Source organism: Mobula hypostoma, chromosome 4 (genome assembly GCF_963921235.1).
Source record: "Mobula hypostoma chromosome 4, sMobHyp1.1, whole genome shotgun sequence".
NCBI lineage: Eukaryota > Metazoa > Chordata > Chondrichthyes > Myliobatiformes > Myliobatidae > Mobula > Mobula hypostoma.
Window position 1 is genome coordinate 195,249,406 of NC_086100.1, and position 26,868 is coordinate 195,276,273.

Here is a 26,868-nt window from a genome sequence, read left to right on the forward strand (position 1 = left end):
ATAGCCTAATTCTACTCCTACATCTTATGGTCTTATTTTGGAATGTGGGAAGAAGCTGCAACACCTGGAGAAAATGTACACAGTCATGAGGAGAATGTATAAACCTCTTACAGAGGGTGGTGGAAATGAACCCAGATTGCTGGTGCTGTAACAGGGTCACGCCAACCGTGACACTGCGTTTCTTTCCATCAGGTTTTAACAAGGCCAAGACCACTTATTATTTAAAATGCCTATCAAATTTCCTCTTAATCTGCAGATTTCTCACATAGAAATTTAACTGAGCCCCCCACCAACGTTCCCCTTCCAGTAAATCTCCTCGGCACTTTCTCTAAGGTTTGACACCCTTTACCAGTTTGGCGCTCGGTAACGAGAGCAGAACTCTGATACCTATCCAGCATTTCGCAATAGGGGTAGGGGAATCCAAACTTTTAGTTTTGGAAAAGCACACGCAGGTTAAAATTGAAATCATTTATATTCTGGCATCTCTCCTATTCCTTTCCAAATCCTGAAGAAGGGTCTCGGCCCGAACCATCATTAATCTTAATCTCCACAGACACAGCCTGACCCGGCGGAAGGAGGACGGGGTGTCTGTGTGTGTTGCTCTGAAGTACATGAGCCAGGATTGTTGCCAATGCCCCACATTCGTCAGCAGTTCGAATGAAAAACCTAACTCAGTTTCTCTTCCCCCAGATGCTGCCTGACCTGTTGAATATTTCATGCATTTTCTATTTGTTTCAAATACCGGATTTGATTGGCTGGTTGAGTGGTGTCACAACAGCAACTCTGCTTCAACGTCAGCACGACCAAGGAACTATTTGTGGACTTCAGGAAGGGGAAGTCGAGAAAGCACACCAGTCCTGATCTAGGGGGTCAAAGTGAGCAACTGGGTGTCAACATCTCGGGGGATCTATCCTTGGCCCAACATATTGACGCAATCACGAAGAAGCCACACCAAAGCCTATATTTCATTGGGAGCTTCAGAAGATTGGACATGTCACCAACGATTGCTCAAATTGACACAGATATACCGTGGGGAGTATGCTGACTGGTTGATTCACAGTCTGGTATGCAGGGTCCAATACACAGAATCACAAGAGGGTTGCAAACTCAGTCAGCTCCATCACAGGCACAATTTTCCAAACCATTGAGGACATCTCCACAAAAGGGTGCCTACAGTCAGTATCTGGAACGTCCTGTCATCTCATTACTACCTCTGGGGAGAAGGTACAGCAATCTGAAAACCCACATTTAACATCTTAGGAACAGCATCTTCCCTTCTTTTTCTGAAAAATCCATGAAATCATGAATGCCAGGGGGAGGCAGAGTCGTGACAGCTCTAAGTCAGCACAATCTACGAAAACAGCTTAATTTCTACCTTTGATACCTCGCTGTTCCCTTTCATAGTGGATGGGGTTCTGTTGAAGACTCTGACATAGAGTTACACTCAAGACTTCCGTTCTTTACGGTGGTGGGACCCGCACTCAGGGTCTCATGATCAGCCACTTTTCGATATCGCAAGGACGTGGCCCAGGAGACGAGTGTGCCTTCAGAGTTCTGTGGTTTCGAGGTCCTAGAGACAGGCTAATTCTAAGCCGGGTGCCACTGACTGAAGTGTCGAGGTGAAAAATGGAACATTGGGACAGCGGATCAGCCGTTGGAGGCTGTGAACTCGGCAAGTCACATTCTCCCCCTCTCTCCTAGTCGGTTGGTGCGACATTGCTGCCGATCGCCGGGTCAGAGAACACAGAAAAACTGTGGCACGACAGATTTTTAACGCCGTAAATCAGTGAGTTGCTTTGTTACGTCTCCCCTCTCGCAATACAAGGTTGTATGGTCTTCCATACAACCTTGCCCAGGCCTGCGCCCTGGAGAGTGAAGACTTTCCAGGTGCAGATCCATGGTCTTGCAAGACTAACAGATGCCTCTCGCAATGAAAGGGGACAAGTCTTTATGAGGAAGCGAGAGGGCCTGTGGTGTGTAGAATTGTCAGGTGAACAATTAGTTTTTGTTGTACTGCAGATCATGGTCTATGCTGGGGGCCCTGCTAATGCATGCTTGGTGGGAGGAGGGTGCTGATTTTTTTTTGCAGAAGTGGGTGGGGGTGGGAGAGGATCGTTGCTTTGCTGTTCCTTGTGCATGGGAGGAGGGAGTAGGTGGGGGGCTTTGGGGTTCTAATGTTTTAACTGTTACTCATTCTTTGGGGCACTCTTCTGTCTTCATGGACGTCTGCGAAGAAAAAGAACTTCAGGACATGTAATTTCTCTGATAATAAGCGGAATTACAGAACCACCTCTTTATAAACACGAGATTCTGCAGATGCTGGAAACCCACAGCAACACACAGAAATCACTGAAGGAACTCAGGAAGGCAGACAGCATCTATGGAAATGAATAAAGAGTCAGCATTTCAATTTGAGACCCTTCATCGGGACTGGAAAGGAAAGGGGGAAAAACAACAGAATAAAAAGATGGGGGTGGGTGGGAGGGGAAGGAGGATAGCTGGAAAGTGATAAATGAAGCCAGGTGGGAGGAAAGATAAAGGGTTGGAAAAAAAAGGAATTTGATAGGAGAGTAGAGAGGACCATAGGTGAAAGGGAAGGAAGAGGGGACCCAGGGGGAGGTGATAGGCAGGTGAGAAGAGGTAGGAGGCCAAACTAGGAATAGAAGGGGGGGGTGTGGTGGAAGAGTTGTTTTTTTAAACTGGAAGGAGAAATCAGTATTGTTGTCATCAGGTTGAAGGCTACCCAGACAGAATACAAGGTGTTGCTCCCCCCTGAGGGTGGCCTCATCTTGCCACAAGAGGCTGCCAAGGACCAACATGTCGGAACAGGAATGGGGATGGGGATGGGGATTAAAATGTTTGGCCACTGGGAAGTTCTGCTTTTGGCAGAAGGTGCAGAGGTGCTCAACGAAGTGCCCCCCCCCCCCAGTTTATATCTGTTCTCACCGATGCAGAGGAGGCCACATCGGGAGCACTGGACACAATAAACAAACCCAGCGGATTCGCAGGCGAAGTATTGCCTCACTTGGAAGGGGTGAGGGAAAAGGAGAGTGGGCAGTGGGCAGGGGTAGCATTTAGGCTGCCTGCAGGGATAAGGGCCGGGTGGGAGGGGGTGAAATTAGTGGGGAAGGATGACTAGACAAGGAAACAGCTCACTACCTGATTGTGCCTTTTTGGAACTAAATGTTTTATAACTTACAGTAATTTTTATCTCCTGCACTCTACTGCTCCAGCAAAACAACAAATCTCACCGAATGTACCAGAGGTAATAAACCCGATTCTGAAGTTTGTTGATTTTCTGGGTTAGACAGCACGTTTATGCAGAAAGGCTGTGTGAGCTAGGGCTTCTCTCTTTGGAGTGAAGTAAAATGAGGGGAGACTTGATAAAGGCGTAGATCGAATGGATAGCCAGAGAAATGGCTAATACCAGAGGGCATCGCTTTAAGATGATTGGAGGGAAGTGTAGAAGGTCGATGCCAGAGATAGTTTTCTTCGCTCCCCCCCTCCCCACTACCCCACATAACAAATGGTGGGTGCATGTGGTGGTAGAGGCAGATACCTTTGGGACATTTAAGAAACTCTGAGATAGGCACATGGATGAAAGAAAAATGGAGGGCTATTTGAGAGGGCAGCATCTATGGAGAGGATTAAAGAGTCAACACTTCGGACTGAGACCCTTCATCAGGGTTTCATTAGAATATAGGGTCTTGGCCAAAAACATCAGGTCTTTATTCCTCTCCATAGATGCTGCCTGACCTGCTGAGTTCCTCCAGCATTTTGTGTATTGCTCTGGATTTCCAGCATCTGCAGTATCCCTTGTATTCACAGCGATGTATGAGAGAAGGAAGGGTTAGGTTGATGTTCGAGTAGGTCAAAAGGTTGGCATAACATCTTGGGCTGAAGGGCCTGCACTATGCTGTAGTGTTTCAACAACATAGGAAACGCCAGTTCCAGTCCCACCAGCAGCTTAGGGAACTTGTAACTGGGTTGAAAACAAAACTATGATCTGGCGTTAACGAAAGGGAACCTCTGACTACCAGAGTACTGTCTAATACAAGCAGTTTGATAAACAAACTGGAGGGAAAATGAAACTTGAAATTCTTGCTCCACTGGATTAGCACGTGATGACAGCCCCAGTGTGATGGAGACTACTTCCCTCTGAGGCGGACCAACGAGCACCCCGTTCCAGACCAGCCACCACTCTCTAGTCCAAGCAAAACTCACTTTTGAGGACCCTACAGCACTTGTTCTCCCTATTATTTATTTATTATTTTTGTATTTGCAAAGATCACCTTCTTTTGCACATTAGTTGTTTTATCAGTCTTTGTAGGTAGTTTTGCAGTGATTCTCCTGTACCGCTCCTCATCTCCATCTGAGACTCTACCAACAATGGTTGTATCATCAGCAAATTTATAGATAGCATTTTGAGCTCTGCCCAGCCACACAGTCATGGGTGTAGAGATTAGAGCAAACAGCTAAACCCACATCCCTGTGATTGTCAGCAAGGTGGAGGTGTTATTTCCAATTTGCACAGATTATGGTCTGCCAGTTAGAAAGTATTTCTTAGTTCTACTGTGAACGCCCGTAAGGAAATGAATCACAGGTGGCATATACATACTTTGCCAATAAACTCACTTTGAATCACGAGTACTGTATCTTCTTTCTCTTAACTGTCCAAAATGCAACAGCTCACACTTGTCTGGAATAAACTTCACCATCAGCCATTTCTCTGCTCACTTTCCCCCTGATCTCCGTCCTGCAGAATTTTTCTGTCATTTGCAAACTTACCAATCAGCCCCTCAACACTCTCATTCAAATCACTTATATGAAAACAAAGAACAGAGGAACCCTTCACGAACTCCTGCAACACCCACTTCAGTGTCTGAGGCTGATGTGAGAGCATCCTTCAGGAGGGTGGAGCCACGGAAAGCATCCGGCCCAGGTGGGCTACCTGGTCAAGTACCAAAGACACGTGCTGATCAACTGGCTGAGTGTTCACTGATATGTTTAACCTCTAGCTGTACAGTCTGAGGTAACCACCCGCTTCAAGCAAGCTACAATTATACTGGCAGCCGAGAAGCACGTGGTAACCGGACTCAATCACTACCGTCCAGTAGCTCTTACACCCACTGTGATGACGTGCTTCGAGAGGTTGGTGATTAAACACATCAACTCCTGCCTGAGAAGTGCATTGGACCCCCGTCCAATTTGCCTTCTCAAGGGCTCTTCTTTCAATCCTGACACATCAGGACAGTGAAGATGCATACATCTGGATGATCTTTATCGACTACAGCTCAGCATTCAATACTATCATCACCTCAAAACTAATCAATAAGCTTCAACACCTTGACCTCAATACCGTCTTTTGCGATTAGATCCTCTATTTCCTCACTTGCAGACCCTAATCAGCTCGGATTGGCAATATCTCTTCCACAATCTGCATCAGCATACGTGCACCACAAGGCTGCATGCTTAGCCCCCTACTATTCTCCCTTATGACTGTGTGGGGGCTAAGCACAACTTCAATGCCATATTCAGGTTTGCTGATGACACCACTGTCATTGGCCATATCAAAGATGGTGATGCATCAGCATATAGGAGGGAGATTGAAAGTCTGGCTGAGTTGTGCCACAACAACTTCTCACTCAATGTCAGCACAACCAAGGAGCTGATTATTGACTTCAGGAGGAATAAACTGGAGGCCCAAGAGCCAGTTCTCATCGGGGCATCAGAATTGAAGAGGGTCGGGAACTTTCGATTCCTCGGTGTTATCACTTCAGAGGAGCTGTCCTGGGCAATCACGAAGAAAGCATAACAGCATCTCTACTTCCTTAGAAATTTGCCAAGATTCAACATGACATCTAAAACTTTGATAAACTTCTGTAGATGTGTGCAGGAGAATATATTGACTGGCTGCATCACAGCCTGGAATGGAAATACCATTGCCCCTGAATGTAGTGGGTGCAGTCCAGTCCAGTCCAGTCCATCACAGGTAAAGCCCTCCCAACAACTCTTCACAATCTTCGGAAACCCCAGCAGCAGGAGGAAGCTCACATGGGAGAACGTACAAACCCCTTACAGACAGCGGTGGGAATGCTGGTGTTGTAAAGTGTCATCATTTCCACGGACGCTGCCTGACCTGCTGAGTTCCTCCAGCATGCTGTGAGTGTATACTAACCACTATGCCCCTGTGTTGCCCGTCTTGAATTTGCATCGAGGAGAAGATAAAGTTGCATGGATCCGCTGCGATTGGCAGGATAGGCCCCAAGGCCAGAAGGACTTGTTCCTACCAGATTCCTGCTGCTGCCTGCAAGAGGTTTGTGCCTTCTCCCTGTGACCGTGTGGGTTGCCTCTCGGTGCTCCAGTTCCCACCCCCACCCCCCACCATCCAAAAGACAAACCAATTCGTAGGTTAATGGATCATTGTAAACTGTCCCATGATTAGGATAGGCTTAAATAAGGTGATTGCTGTGTGGCAAATAAGGCAAGAGCTGGAAGGGCCTACTCTGTGCTGTATCTCACTAAACAAAGACTTTTAGATGAAGGTTCAATAGGGGGAGATGGGGAATATTCTAATCTCAAATACCCAGTATCAAGTGCACTGCAGAACTGTTTGCCGCGAGGAAAAATAGTTAGTTAGAGCTTTACTATCACTGCTGATGAAAATGTGATTGCAGTGTGCTAATCCATTCAGTGAAAAACAGCATAATGGAAATAAAATTACTTAATGACAATAAAGAGTGACGTCCAAATTACAACTGAATTAGAAACAAACAAATCTAAAATGGGCCACTGCTCAACCACACGACAGCCCTGGGGGAAATGAGCTGTTTTCAAGTCTAGATGTCTGTGCAGAGGTGCTCCTGCATCTCCTCCGGGATGGCAGGAGATTGAGCAGGTTACCTGGGTGGGATGAGTCCGTCACGATCTTGCGAGCTCACCGCAGACCGCGCACGTTGTAGGTGGCTTCCATACCTGGTAGTTGTTTTCCAACGATGCTCTCTGCAGTCCTGATCACTTGCTAAAGAGCCTTTTGGTCAAACTTGTTGCAGCTGGTGTACTATACCGCACCACAGTAGGTCAGTATGTTCCCAATTACACATCGATGGTGTACCATAACGTACCGCAGTAGGTCAGTATCCTCCCAATTATACATCAATAGCATACTATACCGCACCGCAGTAGGTCAGTATGCTCCCAATTACACATCGATGGAGGAAGGTTTATCAACAGCAGTCACAAATAAACAGTTCCTCAGGATAGACAAGTCTAAAACTAGAGGGCACAGAATTAAGATGTGGAGAAAGATGTAAAAAGGGAACTGGCTTCCAGCAAATAAAGGAGAGGGTTTTTAGTGATATTATATACCATGTCGTATGATCCGGGCGATCATGGTCTTTCCGTGACCATTACTGCTCTTGGCATATTTTTCTACAGAAGTGGTTTGCCATTTCCATCTTCTGGGCAGTGTCTTTACAGGATGGGTGACCCTAGCCATTATCAATACTCTTCAGAGATTGTCTACCTGGCGTCAGTGGTTGCATACCCAGGACTTGTGATGTGCACCAGCTGCTCATACGACAATCCACCACCTGCCCCCATGGCTTCACGTGACCATGATCAGGAGAGGGGGCTAAGCAGGTGCTACACCTTGCCCAAGGGTAACCTGCAGGCCAGCAAAGGGAAGGAGTGCCTTACACCTCCCTTGGTAGAGACATATCTCCACCCTGCCACCTGTACACTTTCAGTTTGTTCTACCATTTAGTAACAACCTAGTTGACATTTAATTTTGTCTATGTCAGCCTGGACTTTATTGCTTTTTAATCAAAAATTAGAGTTTATTGCTATCTGCACATGTATGCACAGGTGCAATAAAAACTTACCTGCAGCAGCATTACGGGCACAGAGAATCATAAGCACATTTCACAAGAAAAAAAACTATATTCCACACAATTTTTACAAGAATTGATATTAATGGAGCAAAAGTATCAAGGTCTATTTTAGCATCAATTGATCAAAGTGGTCACAGTATTAAGACCAAAAGACGAAGTTCAAAAGTTCAAAATAAATTATCATCCATTAGTCTTGCGAGACCATGGATCTGTGCCTGGAAAGTCTTCACTCTCCAGGGCACAGGCCTGGGCAAGGTTGTATGGAAGACCAGCAGTTGCCCATGCTGCAAGTCTTCCCCTCTCCATGACACCAATGTTGTCCAAGGGAAGGGTATTAGGACCCATACAGCTTGGCACCGGTGTCATCGCAGAGCAATGTGTGATTAAGTGCCTTGCTCAAGGACACAACACGTTGCCTCGGCTGGGGCTCGAACTCACGACCTTCAGGTCACTAGTCCAATGCCTTAACCACTTGGCCATGTGCCCCAGTACATGTATATCGTATACAACCCTGAGGTTCATTTTCTTGGGGGCATACTCAATAATTCGATAGAATAACAACCATAACAGAATCAATGATAGACTGCACCAACTTGAGCAATCAACCAATGTGCAAAAGACAACAAACTGTGCAAAGACAAACATAAATATCAATAAATAAATAAAATCAAGAAAATGAAATGAAGAGTCCTTGGAGGTGAGTCTATAGGTTGTGGGAACATCTCAGTGATGGAGCAAGCGAAGTTATCCCCTTTGATTCAAGAGCCTGAGGCTCCTGTAACCTCTTTCCTGATGGCAGCAGTGAGAAGAGAGCAGGTCCTGGGTGGTGGGCATCCCTGATGATGGATATTGCTTTCCTGTGACAGTACTCCATGCAGATGTGCTCAGAGGTAGGGAGAGCTTTACCTGTGATAGACTGTGCCCTGTCTTTTGTCAAATTTTCCATTCAAGGACATTGGTCTTTCCATACCAGGTAGGATTAAGCCATTCATCTCATCAAGTCTGCTCTGACATTTCATGATGGCTGACTTATTCTCCCTCTCAACCCCACTTTCCTGCCTTTTCCCCATAAGCGTTGCCACCGCTTACTTCGATTGTGAGGTCAGGAGTCTGTTTAATTGTACTAAGGAACTGTTCAATGGTCTTGTAAAAGTGGAGTAGAAGCCGTCCCTGAACCTGGTGGTATCTGTTTTCAGGCTTTTGTAAGGTATATTAAATCAATTGGTGGTGGGGTGGAGATAAGCCTCTACCAAAGGAGGTATAAGTCACTACTTCCCTCCACTAGCCTGCAGGTCACCCTAAGGCAAGGTGTATCATCTGCTTAGAGCTCCAATCAGGCTCACACGAAACCATGGGGGCAGGTGGTGGATGGTCATATGAGCAGCTGGTGCATATCACAAGTCCTGGGTATGTGACCACTGACGCCAGGCAGACAGTCTCAGAAGAGTATTGATAATGGCTGGGGTCACCCGTCTTGTAAGGACACTGCCCATTGGACACTGTCCTGTACCTCCAGCCCATTTGAATAGCAGCAGGCACAGAGGCTCAGTTCCGACCAAATACCTTATATTCATATGTGACCAATGTAAAAAGTTTGCAATTTTGTTCCAGTACCAACTTGCTGAACCTCTCCCTGTTTTCTGGGCACAGAAGCACTGAAACTTGTTTTCATGTGACAAAAGCTAAAAGACATGGTGACCAAAAGTGATTGCTTGCAAGGTCTTCACTTGCAACAAAGAAAGTATGTTGCAATGTTGAAAGTATGTATGTTGAGAGAGCGCGAGCAAAAAAAGGGGAATTATTTTGATTTGTGTTCTGTGTTGTTCTGCCGAGTATTATGGGCCTGCTACACTGGCGCCGGGAATGCGTGGCAACACCTGCGGGCAGCCCCAGCGCGTCCTTACGTTGTTGGTTGCTGGCGGAAACAATGCACTCCACTGTATGTTTCAGTGTAGAGACACAGAAAAGTACAGCAATTTATCTACAGGTGGCAAATAAATCTGAACTTTCAGTAAAGGCAGGAAGAGGTTAAGAGTCAGCTATGAGTGCTTATCACTTGCAGACTGTAAGGTAAAAAAGCGGTGCTCATTTCACAGGTGTGGGATCAAACAACATTCGAAACCAGGAAATACAGTGCTGTATCAGGACTACACTTGAAGGAGTGAGGAAGACGACGAAAGGTGGTGGTTTAGTAAGGGGAATTCCAGGCTTTGAGGTTGAACACCTGAAAATATTGTGGCTGACGGGAGACCAACTGAAAACAGAATGTATGTAGAACAGCACAGTACAGGCCATTCAGCCCACAATATTGCACCAAACTACATAAACCCACTCCATGATCAATCTAACCCGTCCCTCCGACACATCCCATATCCCTCCAATTTTCTATCATCCACATAGACTCTCCAAATGCCCCAAATGCATCACCATCCATCACCATCCCGGCCGTGCATCCAACATCCCCACTCCGTTTCGTTGTTTATTTAGAGATACTGTGCAGTATCAGACCCTTCCGGTACAACTGGTCAGCACCACCCAATTACACACAAATAACCAGTTTACCCACTAACCCGTATGTCTTTGGAATGAGGGAGGAAATGGGAGCATCCTTGGAAACATAGAAAACCTACAGCACAATGCAGGCCCTTCGGCCCACAAAGCTGTGCCAAACATGTCCTTTCTTGAGAAATTACCTAGGGTTACCCATAGCCCTCTATTTTCCTAAGTTCCATGCATCCATCCAGGAGTCTCAGAAAAGACCCTATCGTATCCACCTCCACCACCATTGCCGGCAGCCCATTTCATGCACTCACCACTCTGCATAAAAAAACTTACCCTTGACATCTCTTCTATACCTACTTCCAAGCACCTTGAAACTGTGTCCTCTCATGCTAGCCATTTCAGCCCTGGGAAAAAGCCTCTGACTATCCACACGATCAATGCCTCTCATCATCTTGTACACCTCTATCAAGTCACCTCTCATCCTCCGTCGCTCCAAGGAGAAAAGGCCAAGTTCACTCAACCTATTTTCATAGGGTACACCCCCAATCCAGGCAACATACTTGTAAATCTCCTCTGCACCCTTTCTATGGTTTCCATATCCTTCCTGTAGTGAGGCGAACAGAATTGAGCACAGTACTCCCAGTAGGGTCTGACCAGTGTCCTGTATAACTGTAACATTACTTCTCGGCTCTTAAACTCAATCCCACAGTCGCTGAAGGCCAATACACCGTATCCCTTCTTAACCTCACAGTCATCCTGTGGTCACGGGGAAGCATACAAGCTATGGGCTGAGACCCTTCATTAGGACTTGATCCAAATTGTCAACTGTTTAATCCCCCTCCATAGATGCTGCCTGACCTGCTGAGTTCCTCCAGCATTTTGCATGTTGCTCTGAATTTCCATCATCTGCAGAATCTCGTGCCTACAGCTGCAACATTACCTCTAGGCCGTTCGATGAAAACCACTAAGTTTAACAAATGTCCCAAAAACCCACAGAATGTGTTAATCTATGTTTTTCCAGTCCCAACTGCTTTGATAGTCAAAATTTAATATCAAAGTACACGTGTCACCATATACAACTGAGACTTATTTTACCACGGGCATACTGCGACCTACAGCAAATTGCCAATAAAAACACCACTTCTGATCAAATCCCGAGCAAATCCCATTCTCCTGCCATCTCCTCATAACCTTTGATGCCTTGGCCAATCAAGAACCTGTCAAGTTCCACTTTAAATATACCAAATGACTTGGCCTCCATGTCCACATGTGGCAAAGAATTCCACAGACTCACCATCCTCTAGTTAAAGAAATTCCTCTTCATCTCCAATGCTGCTGCAAGTTTCTCAATGCACCTGTGCACACCTGCATATGATGATTGACTTGATGAGGAAAGCATCTACGACTGAGGATCAAGTGGCTGTCTGGTTGGGTTGTAGACCCAGAGAGCAGAGAGGACCTCATCTCCCTTGCTGTCTATGTCATTGGCACCAAGGTAGACGGTAACTTTTGCCTGCTCACCCTCCCCTCTCAGAGAGTCCTGCACCCTCTCAGAAACATCCTTGACCCCAGCACTAGGGAGATGACATAACACTTGGAGGTTTCGCCCATGGCCATTGACACACCTGTCTCTTTCTCTGACTAGAATCCTGAGTGGAATCAAGATTATCACGGTGTGTGCTGACAGAAGGCTGAACCCAGATACCAAGGAACAACGAGCTCCCATGTTGAGACAGAATGAGAGCTTATTCGGAGGAACACCAACCGGTGGCTTGATCGAGCAACACCGCTCAATCATTTTCGGAACACATAAGGACCCCACAATCAGGACTAATTGGGAGTCCACTTTAAATATGTGCAGTACACTGAAAACCTGTGCCAGTCAAAATAAACTTGAACAGATTAAACAGAAAGCACAAAGGGTTAACTACTCTCAATAAGGCAACACCCAGCGTGTGGTGAAAACTGCCCAGTGGATTATCGGCACCCAATTGCCCACCATTGAGAACATCTACCATAAACGCTGCCTGGGCAGGGCGAAAAGCATTATCAAGGATGCATCTCACCCTAACCATGGACTTTTTACTCTCCTCCCATCTGGTAGGCGCTACAGGAGCCTCCTCTCCCACACCAGCAGGCACAGGAAGAGCTTCTTCCCTGAGGCTGTGACCTTGCTGAACCTCACATCACAGCGCTAAGCAGTATTGCACCCATATTGGACTGTCTCAGTACTTTTATATCTGTATGCTGTAGCACTTTTTATTCGCAGTTATTTTGTAAATAACACTGTTCTTTTGCATTTCTGGTCAGATGCTAATTGTATTTCATTGGCTTTGTATCTGTATTCGGCACAATGACATAAAGTTGAATCTAATCTAATCTAATGGCCGGCTGGTGGCGCAGTGAGACCAGCGCCGGACTCCGGAGTGAAGGTTCCCAAGTTCGAATCCAGGTCGGGCCATCCCCCGAGCACGCTTTCCATCAGTGCCAGGTTGAGTGTCGAGCTAGCCACTCGGCCTCGTAAAAAATACAAGGGTCGAGTCAGGAACGTTCATAACGTGACCCAGTTAATCCTGACATCACGTGCCAGCCAAGAATGGCTGAATGTCTGGTACGACACGCTTAAAAAAAATCTAATCTGATCTAATTTAACAAATACAGGGGACCAGGCTCATAGGGTTCTTGACACAAGTTTGCCCTGGCTCATTACAGGCTGCTTTCTGTAGTTCTGCTCCTTACATAACAACCAGAGCAGGAGACAGCCACCTGGCTCATCAAGCCTGATCCACCATTCAATCAGATCATGGCTGGTCTGGCCATGGACTCATCTCCACCAACCTGATTTTCCCCATAACCCTGATTCCCCAGCAAGGTAAAAGTATTAACTGTGTCTTAAATATATTTAATGACGTAGCTTCCCTGGGCACAGAGTCCCACAAGTTCACTACCCTCTGGAAAAAGCACTCGCCTCTTCACCGTTCTAAATCAACTCCCCTGAATCTTCTGGCCGTGTCTCCTAGTTCTAGTCTCTCTCACCAGTGGAAACAACTTTCCTGCCTCGATTCAAATTATCCCTTTCATAACTTTGCATGCTTCAAGGTCCCCTCTCATTCTTCTCAAATACTTCAATTAAAACCATTCTACACTTTATAAAAACCGTAAGGCAATTTACTCTGCATTCTGTTGAAAAATTAAACATTAGCTTTATTTGCCACATGTACAGCCAAACATACAGTGAAATGTATAGCTTGTGTCCGGTCAAATCAGCAAGGTTTGTGCTGGGCAGCCCACAAATGTCGCACAAACGAACGACTCACTAACCAGAACCATACATCTTTTGAACGCGAGAAGCAGAGCACCGGGAGGAAACCCACACACTCACAGGGAAAATATGCAAGCTCCTTGCAAACAGCGGCAGGAATTGAACACCGCTCCTGAAGAGCTGCGCTAACCACTACGCTTCCTCAATGTTGTTTTGCCTTGAGGTACTGATGTGATGAAATGATCCATATGAACGGCATCTATCACGAAGATTATTTTCCATTGTACCTCGACATATGCGGCAATAATAAATCAATTCAGAAATAGTTCCATTGTATGTTTCTCCTCTGTCCGGCACATAGCACATTTACCCTATGACCAACATTACCAGGAGGGGACGACACTGAAGCTGGTGACTAAAGTTTAAACCTGACTCAGGTGCTGCCTCCGTGGACTCTGCACGTTCTCCGTGACCGTGTGAATGGGGATCAAGATCAGTTTGTCATCATACGTACACACGCAAAACCGCAATGAGAAACTTAGTGCAGCGGGGTGGAGACACATCTCTACCAAAGGAGGTGTAGGGCACTCCTTCCCTCCACTAGCCTGCTGGTCACCCTTGGAAAAGGTGTGGTACCTGCTTAGCCCCCGATCAGGGTCACGTGAAGCCATGGGAGCAGGTGGTGTACGGTCGTATGAGCAGCTCGTGCAGATCACCAGTCCTGGTTATGCGACCACTGACGCCAGGCAGATAATCTCTGAAGAGTACTGATGATGACTGGGGTCATCCGTCTTGTAAAGGCGGCACTTCTGTAGAATTTGCCAAGGACAATTATGGTCATATCACAAGACCACAATTGCCTACATCGTATGACACAGCACATAATGATGATGATAACAGGGGTTGGTAGGGTAGCGTAGTGGTTAGCGCAAAGCACAGCAGCGCCAGTGATTGGGGTCAAATTACTGACAGTGTCCGCAAGGAATTTCAATGTTCTCCCCATAACCGTGTGGGCTTCATCTGGGTGCTCGTTTCCTCGCACACTCCAGGGCTGGCAAGTTGTGGGCATGCTATGTTGTCGCTGGAAACATGGTGACACTTGCGGGCTGCCCCCAGCACATCATTGGACTGTGTTGGTTGTTGACACAAATGACTCATTTCGCTCTATTACAACTTTGGAACATTGGAGCAACCCAGAGCACCCCAGGGAAACCTACACGGTCACGGGGAAGAGCTAACAAACTCCTTACAGACAGCAGTGGGAATTGAACCCAGATCACTGGCACTGTAATAGCGTTTCACTAACCACTATACTACGATGCCAGCCATGATAGAAAGAATGATAGCAGAAACCTGTGAAGAAATTATTCGCCAATGCCTTGCATCAGTGATAGAAAAATTTATGGAGCAGATTGAGGGCTCAGGTTTACTCACACAAAGATTCAAAGAATCAAAGTACATTTATTGTCAAAGTACGTGTACAAAATTGCAGAACTCTGAGATTTATCCAGCCACAAAACAAGGAAACACTATGGAACCCCTTCAAGAAAACATCAAACAAGCAACACAAGAAAAAAGAACTAATTGCACAACAGCAAAAAGCGAGCAGACAAGACATAAAATATCGTGCAACACACATAAAAGTTGCTGGTGAACGCAGCAGGCCAGGCAGCATCTCTAGGAAGAGGTACAGTCGATATTTCGGGCCGACACCCTCCGTCAGGACTAACTGAAAGAACTGAAAGAAAACAAAACATCGACTGTACCTCTTCCTTGAGATGTTGCTGCGTTCACCAGCAACTTTTACGTGTGTTGCTTGAAATTCCAGCATCTGCAGATTTCTTTGTGTTTGCGTTTTTAAATTCAGTACATAAAAGATCACATCAGGAGTACAGTAGTAGTATTCACTTTAGGTCAGGTCCACATCGCGCCGCTAGCCCACTGCAGGCCACAGTGTAAAGCTTTCTTCTCTGAAACGCCCCAGTCCGCATCGATCAAACTGCTCAAAAACAGCGGGGAAAGTAAGAGCAACCAAAATCCAGCTACACATGCAACATGAACTTCAAAGTCCCTTGAAACAAGTCACGTCTTAAAAAATTAGAACATAGAACACTACAGTGCAGTACCGGCCCTTCAGCCCACGATGTTTTGCTGACCTTTTAACCTACTAAGGTCAATCTAACACTTCCCTCCTACATATTTCTCCATTTTTCTATCATCTATCATCTCTTAAATGTCCCTAATAGATCTGTCTCTACCACTATCCCTTGCAGGGTGTTCCATACACCCACCACTCTCCGTTTAAAAAAAAAACTGCCTATGTCCTTTATACTTTCCTCCGATCACCTTAAAATTAAGCCATTTCCACCCAGGGAAAAAGACTCTGACTGTCCACTTCACTTATGCCTCTTTTCATCTTGTACACCTCCGTCAAATCATCTCGCATCCTCCTTCACTTCAAAGAGAAAAGCCCTAGCTCGCTCAACCTATCCTCATAAAACACGCTCTCTAATCTAGACAGCATCCTGGTCAAATTCCTCTGCACCCTCTCCAAAGTTTCTACATCCATGATAGAGACGATTTGATGAGAGTAGTGTAATAGGTGTCACCAACATTGACTTCAATTTAGATTATGACACATGGGATCCATGTCAATGTGGTAGGTTGATCTCAAAATTGGCTTGGCCACAAAAGACTGGGGGGTAGTGACAGAGGGGCATTATTCTGACTGGAGGTCCGTGACCAGCGGTGTTTAGCAAGAATCAGTGCTGGAACCTCTGTTGTTTGTTCTTTATATAAATGATTTTAACAAAAATGTTGGTGGGCTGATTGGTAAGTCTGCAAATACCAGAAAAACTGGAAAGTTTTCAGATAGCAAGGGAAGTTGTTGAAGTATTCAGCAGAGTATAGATCAGTGATAAAGTGAGCGGAAAATGTCTGGATTAAACTCCATCTGCCCAGCGTGAGGTGTTGCATTTTGGACAGTCAAAAGTAGGTAGTTTAAGGTAAATTTATTATCAAAAGTAAATATGTTACCATATACAACCCTGCAATTCATTTTATTGCAGACATTTACAATAGAAGAAACAACAGAATCAATGAAAAATTACGCTCAGTGACAACCAGTATGCAAAAGACCAACTGTGAAATACAAGAAAAGTAATACATAAATAAATATCACTGAGACCACGAGTTATAGAGGCCTTGGAAGCGAGTCCGTAGGTTGTGGAATCAGCTCAACATTAAGGTGAGTGAAGTTCTCCCCAGACTCCTCAGGAAGTAGGGGTGCTGCCGGTGCTCTCTTTGTAAGAGCATTTATGTGTTGGGCCCAGGACAGGTCCTCCGAAATGATAATACTGAGAAATTTAAAGTTGCTGACCCTCTCCTCTTTAAGAGAAATTCATGGAGTAATATCATTCCACTGGGGGTACTAATGACATACATCTTTAAAAACTAGTTCTACAGAGAAGATGACACTAATAAGCAGTGACTGGTGTCTGCAGCTCCGATGGGAATCATCATCATTTATCCAAGCTTATAGGTTCAAGTTTACTTGTCATTTAACCATCCATGAATACAGCCCAACGAACAGCGTTAATCCAGGGCCAAGGTGCAAACCACAGTACCAATGGTCATACATAGCCCCAGGCACATACAAGAGATCAGTAAATACAGTCACACACAAAAAAATACTCCAAGACCCTGAGTCCATGAATGTCGTAGAAACCTGCAGTCAACCACAATAGTTATTTTTTTCTAAATATGTATTACAATATACTGCTGCCACAAAACAACAAATTTCACAACATATGCCAGTGATATTAAACCCGATTCTGATTAACTCCTGATTTAATAAACTGAATTTAAATCCTTCAAGTTTCAAGGGGAGATTTGAATTCATCTTAAATCAGCAGTCCAAATCTCCATAACTTAAAACTAGAACACCAACATAACTGGAGACACAAGAGACTGCAGATGCTGGAAATCTGGAGACACACACACACACACACACACACACACACACACACACACACACGGAACTCAGCAAGTCAGGCAGCATCCATGGAGGGAAATGGACAGTCAATGTTTTGCAGGAATGGTCATGACCCAAAATGTCAACTGCCCATCTCCCGCCATAGATGCTGCCTGACCTGCTGAGTTTTGTGAGCATTTTGCGCAGTGCACTACCATAACTCATGTTTCGCTCGTTAAGAGTTCAAAGTAAATTTATTATCAAAGTACATATAATGTACGTCACCCTGAGATTCATTTTCTTGTGGGCAAACTCAGCAAAGCTATAGAACAAACTATATCAGAATCAATGAAAGACTGCCCACGAGGGCATTCAACCACAGTGTAGAAGACAATTAAGAACTTTCCACAAGGGCACAAGTGACAGCATCCTGACTGGCTGCATCACTGCCTGGTATGGGAACTGCCTGGTACTTCCCTCAATTGCAGGACTCTGCAGAGAGAGGTGTGGACAGCCCAGCGCATCTGTAATGATGGGGCAAATGAAGTTGAGTGAAGTTATCCCCTTTGGTTTAAGAGCCTGAGGGTTGAGGGGTAATGACTGTTCCTGACCTGGTGGAACATGTCCCGAAGCTCTTGTACTGTCTTCATGATGGCAGCAGCAAGAAAAGAACATGCCCTGGGTGGTAGATGTCCCTGATGAAGGCCAATGTGCTAAGAGCTGTCTTTACAACCCCATATACCTGTGACTCCACTTTCATGGAATTATGGATCTCTATTCCCAGATTCTTCTGCATACCAAGCCTTATTCTCACCATGCAAGTCCTACCCTGGTTTATGCTCCCAAAGTACAACACCTCACAATTTTCTGCATTAAATTTCATCTGCCATGTGAATTCTTCAGATTATAATAGATGCAATTTGCCTATCACGATGATGAGATGCAATCTCGCCAGCTCACTACTCGGCCCTGGATCACCTGGACAATAGTAATACCTACATCAGGCTGCTGTCTATTGATTACAGCTCAGCTTTCGACACCATCATACCCTCAGTTCTAATCAACAAGCTCCAAGAGGCCAGGCCTCTGTACCTCCTTCTGCAACTGGATCCTTGACTTCCTCACTGGTAGACCACAGTCAGTTCAGCTCAGAAATAACATCTCCCCCCTCGCTGACAATCAACACTGGTGCACCTCAAGGACGTGTGCTTGGCCCACTGCTCTACTCTCCACACCTACAACTGTGTGACTAGGCACAGCTCAAATGCCATCTATAAATTTGCTAATGACGCAACTATTGTTGCAAAATTTCAGAGGGTGATGAGGAGGTGTACAGAAGTGAGGCAGGTCAGCTGGATGAGTGGTGTCACAGCAACGACCCTGCACGCAACATCAGCAAGACCAAGGAATTAATATAGAAACATAGAAAATAGGTGCAGGAGTAGACCATTCGGCCCTTCGAGCCTGCACCGCCATTTATTATGATCATGGCTGATCATCCAAGTCAGAACCTAATTGACTGTGTATGCCAGTAAAGGAAAGCCAAGAGAACACATGGCAGTCCTCACTGAGGGATCAGCAGTTTCTGGTTTCTGGGCGTCAACATCTCTGTAGCTTTATCCTGGGCCCAACATATTGACGCTATTACAAAGAGGACACAACAGAGGCTATATTTCATTAGGAGTTTGACGAGATTTAGTTTGTCACCAAAGACTATCAAATTTCTACAGATGCACCATGGAGAGCATTCTAAATGGTTGCATCACCCTCTGGTGTGGAAGGACCACTGCATAGGATTGGAAAAAAGCTGCAGAGCGTTGTAAACTCAGCCATCTTCATCATGGGGACAACCCTCCCCAGCGTCCAGGACACTTTGAAGCAGTAATGCCTCAAAAAGGTGGCATCCATCTTTAAATACCCCCAACACCCAGGCCGTGCCCTCTTCTCACTGCTACCATCAGGGAGGAAGCACAGGAGCCTGAAGGCACACACTCAGTGGTTCAGTAAACAGCTTCTTCCCCTCCGCCATCAGATCTCTAAATGGACAATGAACCCATGTACACTATCTCACTACTTATTCTCCTCTTATTTTTGTACTTATGTAATTTAATTATAACATTATAATTTTGATTCCGATATAATTTTGCCTCTGATAACTGGCCCTAGTTTTATGGGGATTGCTCTGGAAACTGCTTGGAATCCTCCAGGGAATCACAGTACTACACAGTGTATCATTGAACTGTTGCTCAACAGTGGGCAGGGAGAGGGAAGGGACAGGCATGAAAGAGAGATTCCAATGACTTTCTTCACCTTATGGACACCTTTCTGATTCGTCAGCTTCAGGTCGTACGCAATGCAAAACGAAAGCCCCAAAGGCTAAACTACTTCAGAAATAAAAGAAATGTCTTAAATATTGCAAGTGCTGGGAATCTAACCACACAAAGGGCGTGCATGTGGGTGAGACCAGCACCAGAGGGCACAGCTTCAGATAGAAGGGTGTCCCTTTAGAACAGGGATGAGGAGGAATTTTTTTTTTTTAGCCAGAGGGTGGTGTGTCTGTGGAACTCATTGCCATGGATGGCTATGGAAGCCAAGTCATTGGGTATATTTAAAGAGGAGGTTGAGAGGTTCATCAGGGTGGCAAAGGTTACAGGGAGAAGGCAGGAGGATGGGGCTCAGAGGGATAGTAAATCAGCCATGATGGAATGGAGTAGGGCTGAATGGGCTGAATGGCCTAATTCTGCTTCTATGGAATTATAGTCATTTAAGGTGGGGGGGGGGAGTTCAGAGATGTGCGGGGCAAATTATTTCCCCCAGTCCCACACAGGAAATGGTGGGAAGTGGATATGACAGACGCACTTCAGAGACTCCTGGACAGGCAGATGAATGAGGGAGACGAGCATTGTGTAGGCAGAAGGGGCTAGTTTAATTAGTACGGCACAATATTTGGGGCTGAATGGCCTGTTGCTGTGCTGTACTGTTTTATTTATTACTGACTTGATGGAGGTGTACAAGATGATGAGAGGCATAGATCGAGTGGACAGTTTCCCTGGGGTGTCAAAGGCCAATATGAAAGGGCAGAGTGGGAGATGTCAGAGTTAAGTTCCACCCCCACCCAACACACACACACACATTGAGGTGAGTGGGTGAAACATGTTGCCACAATGGTGAGAGAGCCAGATACAATTAAGAGACACACATCAAAGTTGCTGGTGAACGCAGCAGGCCAGGCAGCATCTCCAGGAAGAGGTACAGTGGACATTTCAGGCCAAGACCCTTAGGACTAAATGAAGGAAGAATTAGTATCAGTTAGTCCTGACGAAAGGTCTCGGCCTGAAACGTCGACTGTACCTCTTCCTAGAGATGCTGCCTGGCCTGCTGCGTTCACCAGCAACTTTGATGTGTGTTGCTTGAATTTCCAGCATCTGCAGAATTCCTGTTGTTTACAATTAAGAGACTCCTGGATGTACAAAGCCTCCACCATCTTCTGGCTGAATGAATGCCGCCCCCCCCAATTCTGAGGCTGTGCCCTCTGGTCCTAGACTCCCCCACTGTAGGAAACATCCTCCCTACATCCACCCTATCGAGGCCTTTCAATATTCAATAGGTTTCAAAGAGATCACTCCTTATTTTTCTGAACTCCAGCAAGTTCAGACCCAGAGCCATCAAATGCTCCTCATATGTTAACACTCTCACTCCCAGGATCATTCTCGAGAACCCCCCCCCCCGGCGGAATCTCCAGTTCCAGCACATCCCTTCTCAGATAAGGGGCCCAGGATTCCACAATACTCCAAGTCCGGTCTAACCAGTGCCTTACAAAGCCTCCACATTATATCCTTGGAGGGCTATGTGGGAGGGAAAAGCTAGATTGCTCTTAAGAGTAGGTCAAAAGGGTCTGCACATTGTGGGCCGAAGGGCCTGTACTGTTCTGTAATGTTCTACTGTATGTCCCTTTCCAAAACACCAGGAAAACAGTTGGTCTGACTGCAAGGGTCGGGGACCTTTGAGGGTCATTTATTCTTGAAAATGCAAAAGACTTGTCACTCAGACTGAGCCTTTTCTCCCTCAATGTGCTTATTTCTGAATCCGAATCGGCTTTAAAAATCACCGGGCCATGTCGTGAAAACTTGTTGTTTTGTGGCAGCAGTATATTACAGTACATAATAAAAACTGCAAATTGCAGTCTGAAATATATATCTAAAATGTTAAACAAGTGGTGCAAATAGCAAAAAAAGAGATAGGGTCCTTTGTCCACTTAGAAATCTGATGGCGTAGGGGCAGATTTGTAGCCGTTATTTGTTCGTGCATGTTCGTAATGAATTCCGTTGCTTTGGAGAATTTGGTGGTCGTAGTCTCTGGTCAGCTGACAAAACGCCAGCAGACCCCGGCGGGTTCGCTGTGCGCTGTGAATTGCATTGAATTGACTTTATTTCTTACATCCTTCACATACATGAGTAAAAATCTTTACGTTACGTCTCCGTCCAAATGTGCAATCAGTCATTTATAATAAATAGAAAAGTCAGTGTAACACAGAAATACACTCAAATCAGCGTCTATCCTTTTCTATTCTGTGTCCTGGGCCGCATGTGATTCCAATTTCACCACGGGCCTGAGAGTTCTGTGTGTACACACACACACATAGTCCCCTCTGCGGTTTAAACCAACACATTCAGACAACGAGAGTCAAGGCAACACTGGAATATCTCTAACAACGAGAGGATCTGCGGACGTTGGAAACCCAAAGCAATACGCACAAAATGCTTAGCAGGCCAGGCAGTTTCTGTGGAAGAGAGCAAGACCCTGGTCTCGGCCCGAAACGAGGACTTTTCACTATTTTCCATAGACGCTGCCTGGCCTGCTGAGTTCCTCCAGCATTGTGTGTGTGTTGCTTTGCATCCCCAGCATCTGCAGATTTTCTCATGTCTGGAATATCTCTGCAGATCGGCCGGCTAAATCCTGGAGCATGGTTAATTTAGACAAAAGAACGCAGGCCAACTGGGTAAACCACAAACACCACTCAAGATGTTTGTATCAGACCAAGATCTTTTTTAAAATCCTTGCCAAGTCCAACAACCCTAACTGGCCTGCTCTAAAAGAGTAACGAGCCCACACAGATGTCAGACCTGATTTTTAAGTGGATTAATATTTTAAGAAAAATAAACGCGTAAAATGCAGACAAAACCCCTCCTGTGGAACTCGGCTCTGCAAACCACCTCGGCTGCAGTTTTATCGATTGAAGTTTTTCACACAAGTGCAAAAAAAGATGCAAAGTGCCCAGTGCACTAGAAAACTGCACTGAACATAAAGTTAATGCACACAGAGAGATTAAGGACAAGTCGTGGTCCAAACTGCAACAGCGCTCCCTGGCAGTCGCCGCTCTCCCGACCCGAGTGAATGCACAATTACTATTGAATAGGAAAGTTATATACTCAAATATTGTTTCTGGGGCCTTACCTTTCCGAATTTAGGTTGCAAGATATAGAGTTGCCCTTCCTTAATGGCCTTGTCCATATTGTAGTCGTTCCCCTCCCGTCAATCCCCCACCTTCTCAAAAAAAATTGCCTGAAGTTTCTCCGCTGAAAACTTCCGCGCGTTGGCTATTTCCGCATCGCGGGGCTGATCACGGCGTCCACATTCACCCGCTGTTGTTTTAACTGCCCGAGACAGATCTCAGCCTCAAAGCCGACGATGGTTTCCAGCCAGCAACTGAAACTCTTCACAAAACTGACCAAAAATGGGCGGGGAGATCCCTCCTACAGCCCGGGTCCATGACGCCGAGTACTCCCCTCCCATATTGCAAAATAACCGGTCACGCCTTTCTACCTCAAAGGCGATTCTTATCTGAAGTCACAGCTCCGGCATTAACGCTTGCAGAGACCGGCGAGCTCGCAGGAGTCACCGCTTCAGATTTCAAGCGGAACTTAGAGCTGGCGGGTGAAGGGTTAACCTCTCGGGTCGTTGTTCGCGGAGATGCAGAGCTCGGAAACAGGCCGTTCGGCCCGACTTGCCCGTGCCAATCAAGAAACCTGTGTCAAATTTTCTACGGATGTATCGTGGAGAGCATTCTGACTGGCTGCATCGTATGGGGGGGGGGGGGCCACTGCACAGGGTCGGAAACAGAGCCAGCTCCATCATGGAATCGAGAACATTATGGGAGGATCAGTAACTTTACATGTCACTATCGCAGAGGACCTGTCCCGGACCCATCATATAAAAATATAATTGCAAAGAAAGCACGACAGCGCCTCTACTTCCTCAGGAGTCTGCGGAGATTCGGCATGCAATCAAAACCCTTGTCAAACTTCTGTACATGTGCGGTGGGAAGTGTGCTGATTACAGACTGGTATGGGAACGCCAATGCTTTTGAGCGGAAAATCCTACAAAAGGTAGTGGATTCGACCCAGTACGTCACGGGTGAAGCCGTCCCAAACACTGAGCATATCCACCTGAAAGGATGCGTAGAAAAGCAGCATCCAGCATCAAAGACGAGAAGGGAGTTATGGACCCCCATCACCCAGGACGTGCCCTCTTTTCATCGCTACCATCAAGGAGGAGGTACCGGAGCCTGCAAGCACACAGCCGACATTATAGCAACAACTTCATCCCCTCCGCCATCAGATTTTTGAATGAACAATACCTCACTATCTTTGCTTTCTTGTTGTTTGCACTTGATTATATTTACCTCTTATTGTAACCTATAGTATTTTATTGCAATCTACCACTGCCACAAAACAACAAATTTGACGACTCACACCAGTGATATTAAACTTGATTCTGATTCAGACTAAGCCGGTTCCATTTGCCCACGTTTGGCCCATATCTTTCTCTATAAATTTAACACTTGATTCTGCACCTGTTACTGTTTTACCTCGTTCTACCTCAATGCTCTGTGTAATGGTCTGTATGAGGAGTATGTCAGACAAGTTTTTTATTGTATCTTGGTACACGTGACAATAATAAACCAATTCCAGTTCCGTTCCTATCTGAGTGCCTTTTAAATGTTATTGTTCAAAGTAAATTTTATTTTTTAATTCTTTATATTAATTTAGAGCAGGGGTTCCTAACCTGGGGTCTGCTAACTCCTTGGTTAATGGTAGGGGTTCGTGGCATAAAACCATTGGGAATCCCTGATTTAGAGACAGGGCATGGTAATAGACCCTTGTGCTCACACAAGCTCGTGCCACCCAATTACCCCCATGTGACCAATTAATCTACCACCCCATGCATCTTTGGAATGTGGGGGAAAACCAGACCAACCATATGATAATATGATAAGTTTTAAACTACAATTTGAGAGGGAGAAGGGAAAATCGGAAGTGTCAGTATTGCAGTTGAACAAAGGGGACTATGGAGCCATGAGGGAGGAGCTGGCCAAAGTTGACTGGAAATACACCTTAGCAGCGATGACAGTGGAACAACAATGGCAGTTATTTCTAGGAATAATACAGAAGGTGCAGGATCAGTTCATTCCAAAGAAGAAGAAAGATTCTAAGGGGAGTAAGGGGCGACCGTGGCTGACAAGGGAAGTCAAGGACAGTATAAAAATAAAAGAGAAGAAGTATAACATAGCAAGGATGAGCGGGAAGCCAAAGGATTGGGAAACTTTTAAAGAGCAACAGAGGATAACTAAAAAGGCAATACGGGGAGAAAAGATGAGATACGAAGGCAAGCTAGCCAAGAATATAAAGGAGGATAGTAAAAGCTTCTTTAGGTATGTGAAGAGGAAAAAATTAGTTAAGACCAAAATTGGGCCCTTGAAGACAGAAGCGAGTGAATTTATTATGGGGAACAAGGAAATGGCAGAGGATTTGAACAGGTACTTTGGATCTGTCTTCACTAGGGAAGACACAAACAATCTCCCAGATGTAATAGTGGCCGGAGGAGCTAAGGTAACAGAGAAACTGAAGGAAATTCACATTAGACAGAAAATGGCGTTGGATAGACTGATGGGACTGAAGGCGGATAAATCCCTAGGGCCTGATGGTCTGCACCCCAGGGTACTTAAGGAGGTAGCTCTAGAAATCGTGGATGCATTGGTAATTATTTTCCAATGTTTCAGGATCAGTTCCTGAGGACTGGAGGATAGCTAATGTTATCCCACTTTTTAAGAAAGGAGGGAGAGAGAAAACAGAGAATTATAGACCAATTAGCCTGACATCAGTGGTGGGGAAGATGCTGGAGTCAATTATAAAGGATGAAATAGCGGCACATTTGGATAGCAGTAACAGGATCGGTCCAAGCCAGCATGGATTTACGAAGGGCAAACATGCTTGACTAATCTTCTGGAATTTTTTGAGAATGTAACTATGAAAATGGACATGGGAAAGCCAGTGGATGTAGTGTACCTGGACTTTCAGAAAGCCTTTGATAAGGTCCCACATAGGAGGTTAGTGGGCAAAATTAGAGCACATGGTATTGGGGGTAGGGTACTGACATGGATCGTAAATTGGTTGGCAGACGGGAAGCAAAGAGTAGGGATCAACAGGTCCCTTTCAGAATGGTAGGCGGAGACTAGTGGGGTACCGCAAGGCTCGGTGCTGGGACCGCAGCTATTTACAATATATATTAATGATTTAGATGAAGGGATTAAAAGTAACATTAGCAAGTTTGCAGATGACACAAAGCTGAGTGGGAATGTGAAATGTGCGGAGGATGTTGAGATAATGCAGGATGACTTGGACAGGTTGGGTGAGTGGGCAGATGCAGTTTAATGTGGATAACTGTGAGGTTATCCACTTTGGTGGCAAGAACAGGAAGACAGCTTACTATCTGAATGGTGTCAAGTTAGGAAAAGGGGAAGTACAAAGAGATCTTGGTGTCCTTGTTCATCAGTCACTGAAAGTAAGCATGCAGGTACAGCAGGCAGTGAAGAAACCTAATGGCACGTTGGATTTCATAACAAGGGGAGTTGAGTATAGGAGCAAAGAGGTCCTTCTGCAGCTGTACAGGGCCCTGGTGAGACCACACCTGGAGTATTGTGTACAGTTTTGGTCTCCAAATTTGAGGAAGGACATTCTTGCTATTGAGGGAGTGCAGCGGACGTTCACGAGGTTAATTCCCGGAATCGCGGGACTGTCATATTTTGAAAGATTGGAGTGACTAGGCTTGTATACACTGGAATTCAGAAGGATGAGAGGGGATCTGATTGAAACATATAAGATTATTAAGGGATTGGACACGCTAGAGGCAGGAAACATGTTCCCGATGTTGGGGGAGTCCAGAATCAGAGGCCACAATTT

The 26,868-nt window shown here is 45.6% G+C and overlaps 1 protein-coding gene across 1 annotated transcript in view; it reads right to left on the reverse strand.

Moving 5' to 3' along the window:
• dok1b (docking protein 1b) overlaps positions 1-23,322 on the reverse strand; it is a 98,981-nt gene extending 75,659 nt beyond the window's left edge. The window contains exon 1 of the mRNA XM_063047158.1: positions 23,084-23,322. Within this exon, the coding sequence (XP_062903228.1) occupies positions 23,084-23,140 (57 nt within the window). The 5' untranslated portion in view covers positions 23,141-23,322. The remainder of the gene's footprint in view (positions 1-23,083) is intronic.
• Positions 23,323-26,868: the final 3,546 nt, after the last annotated feature.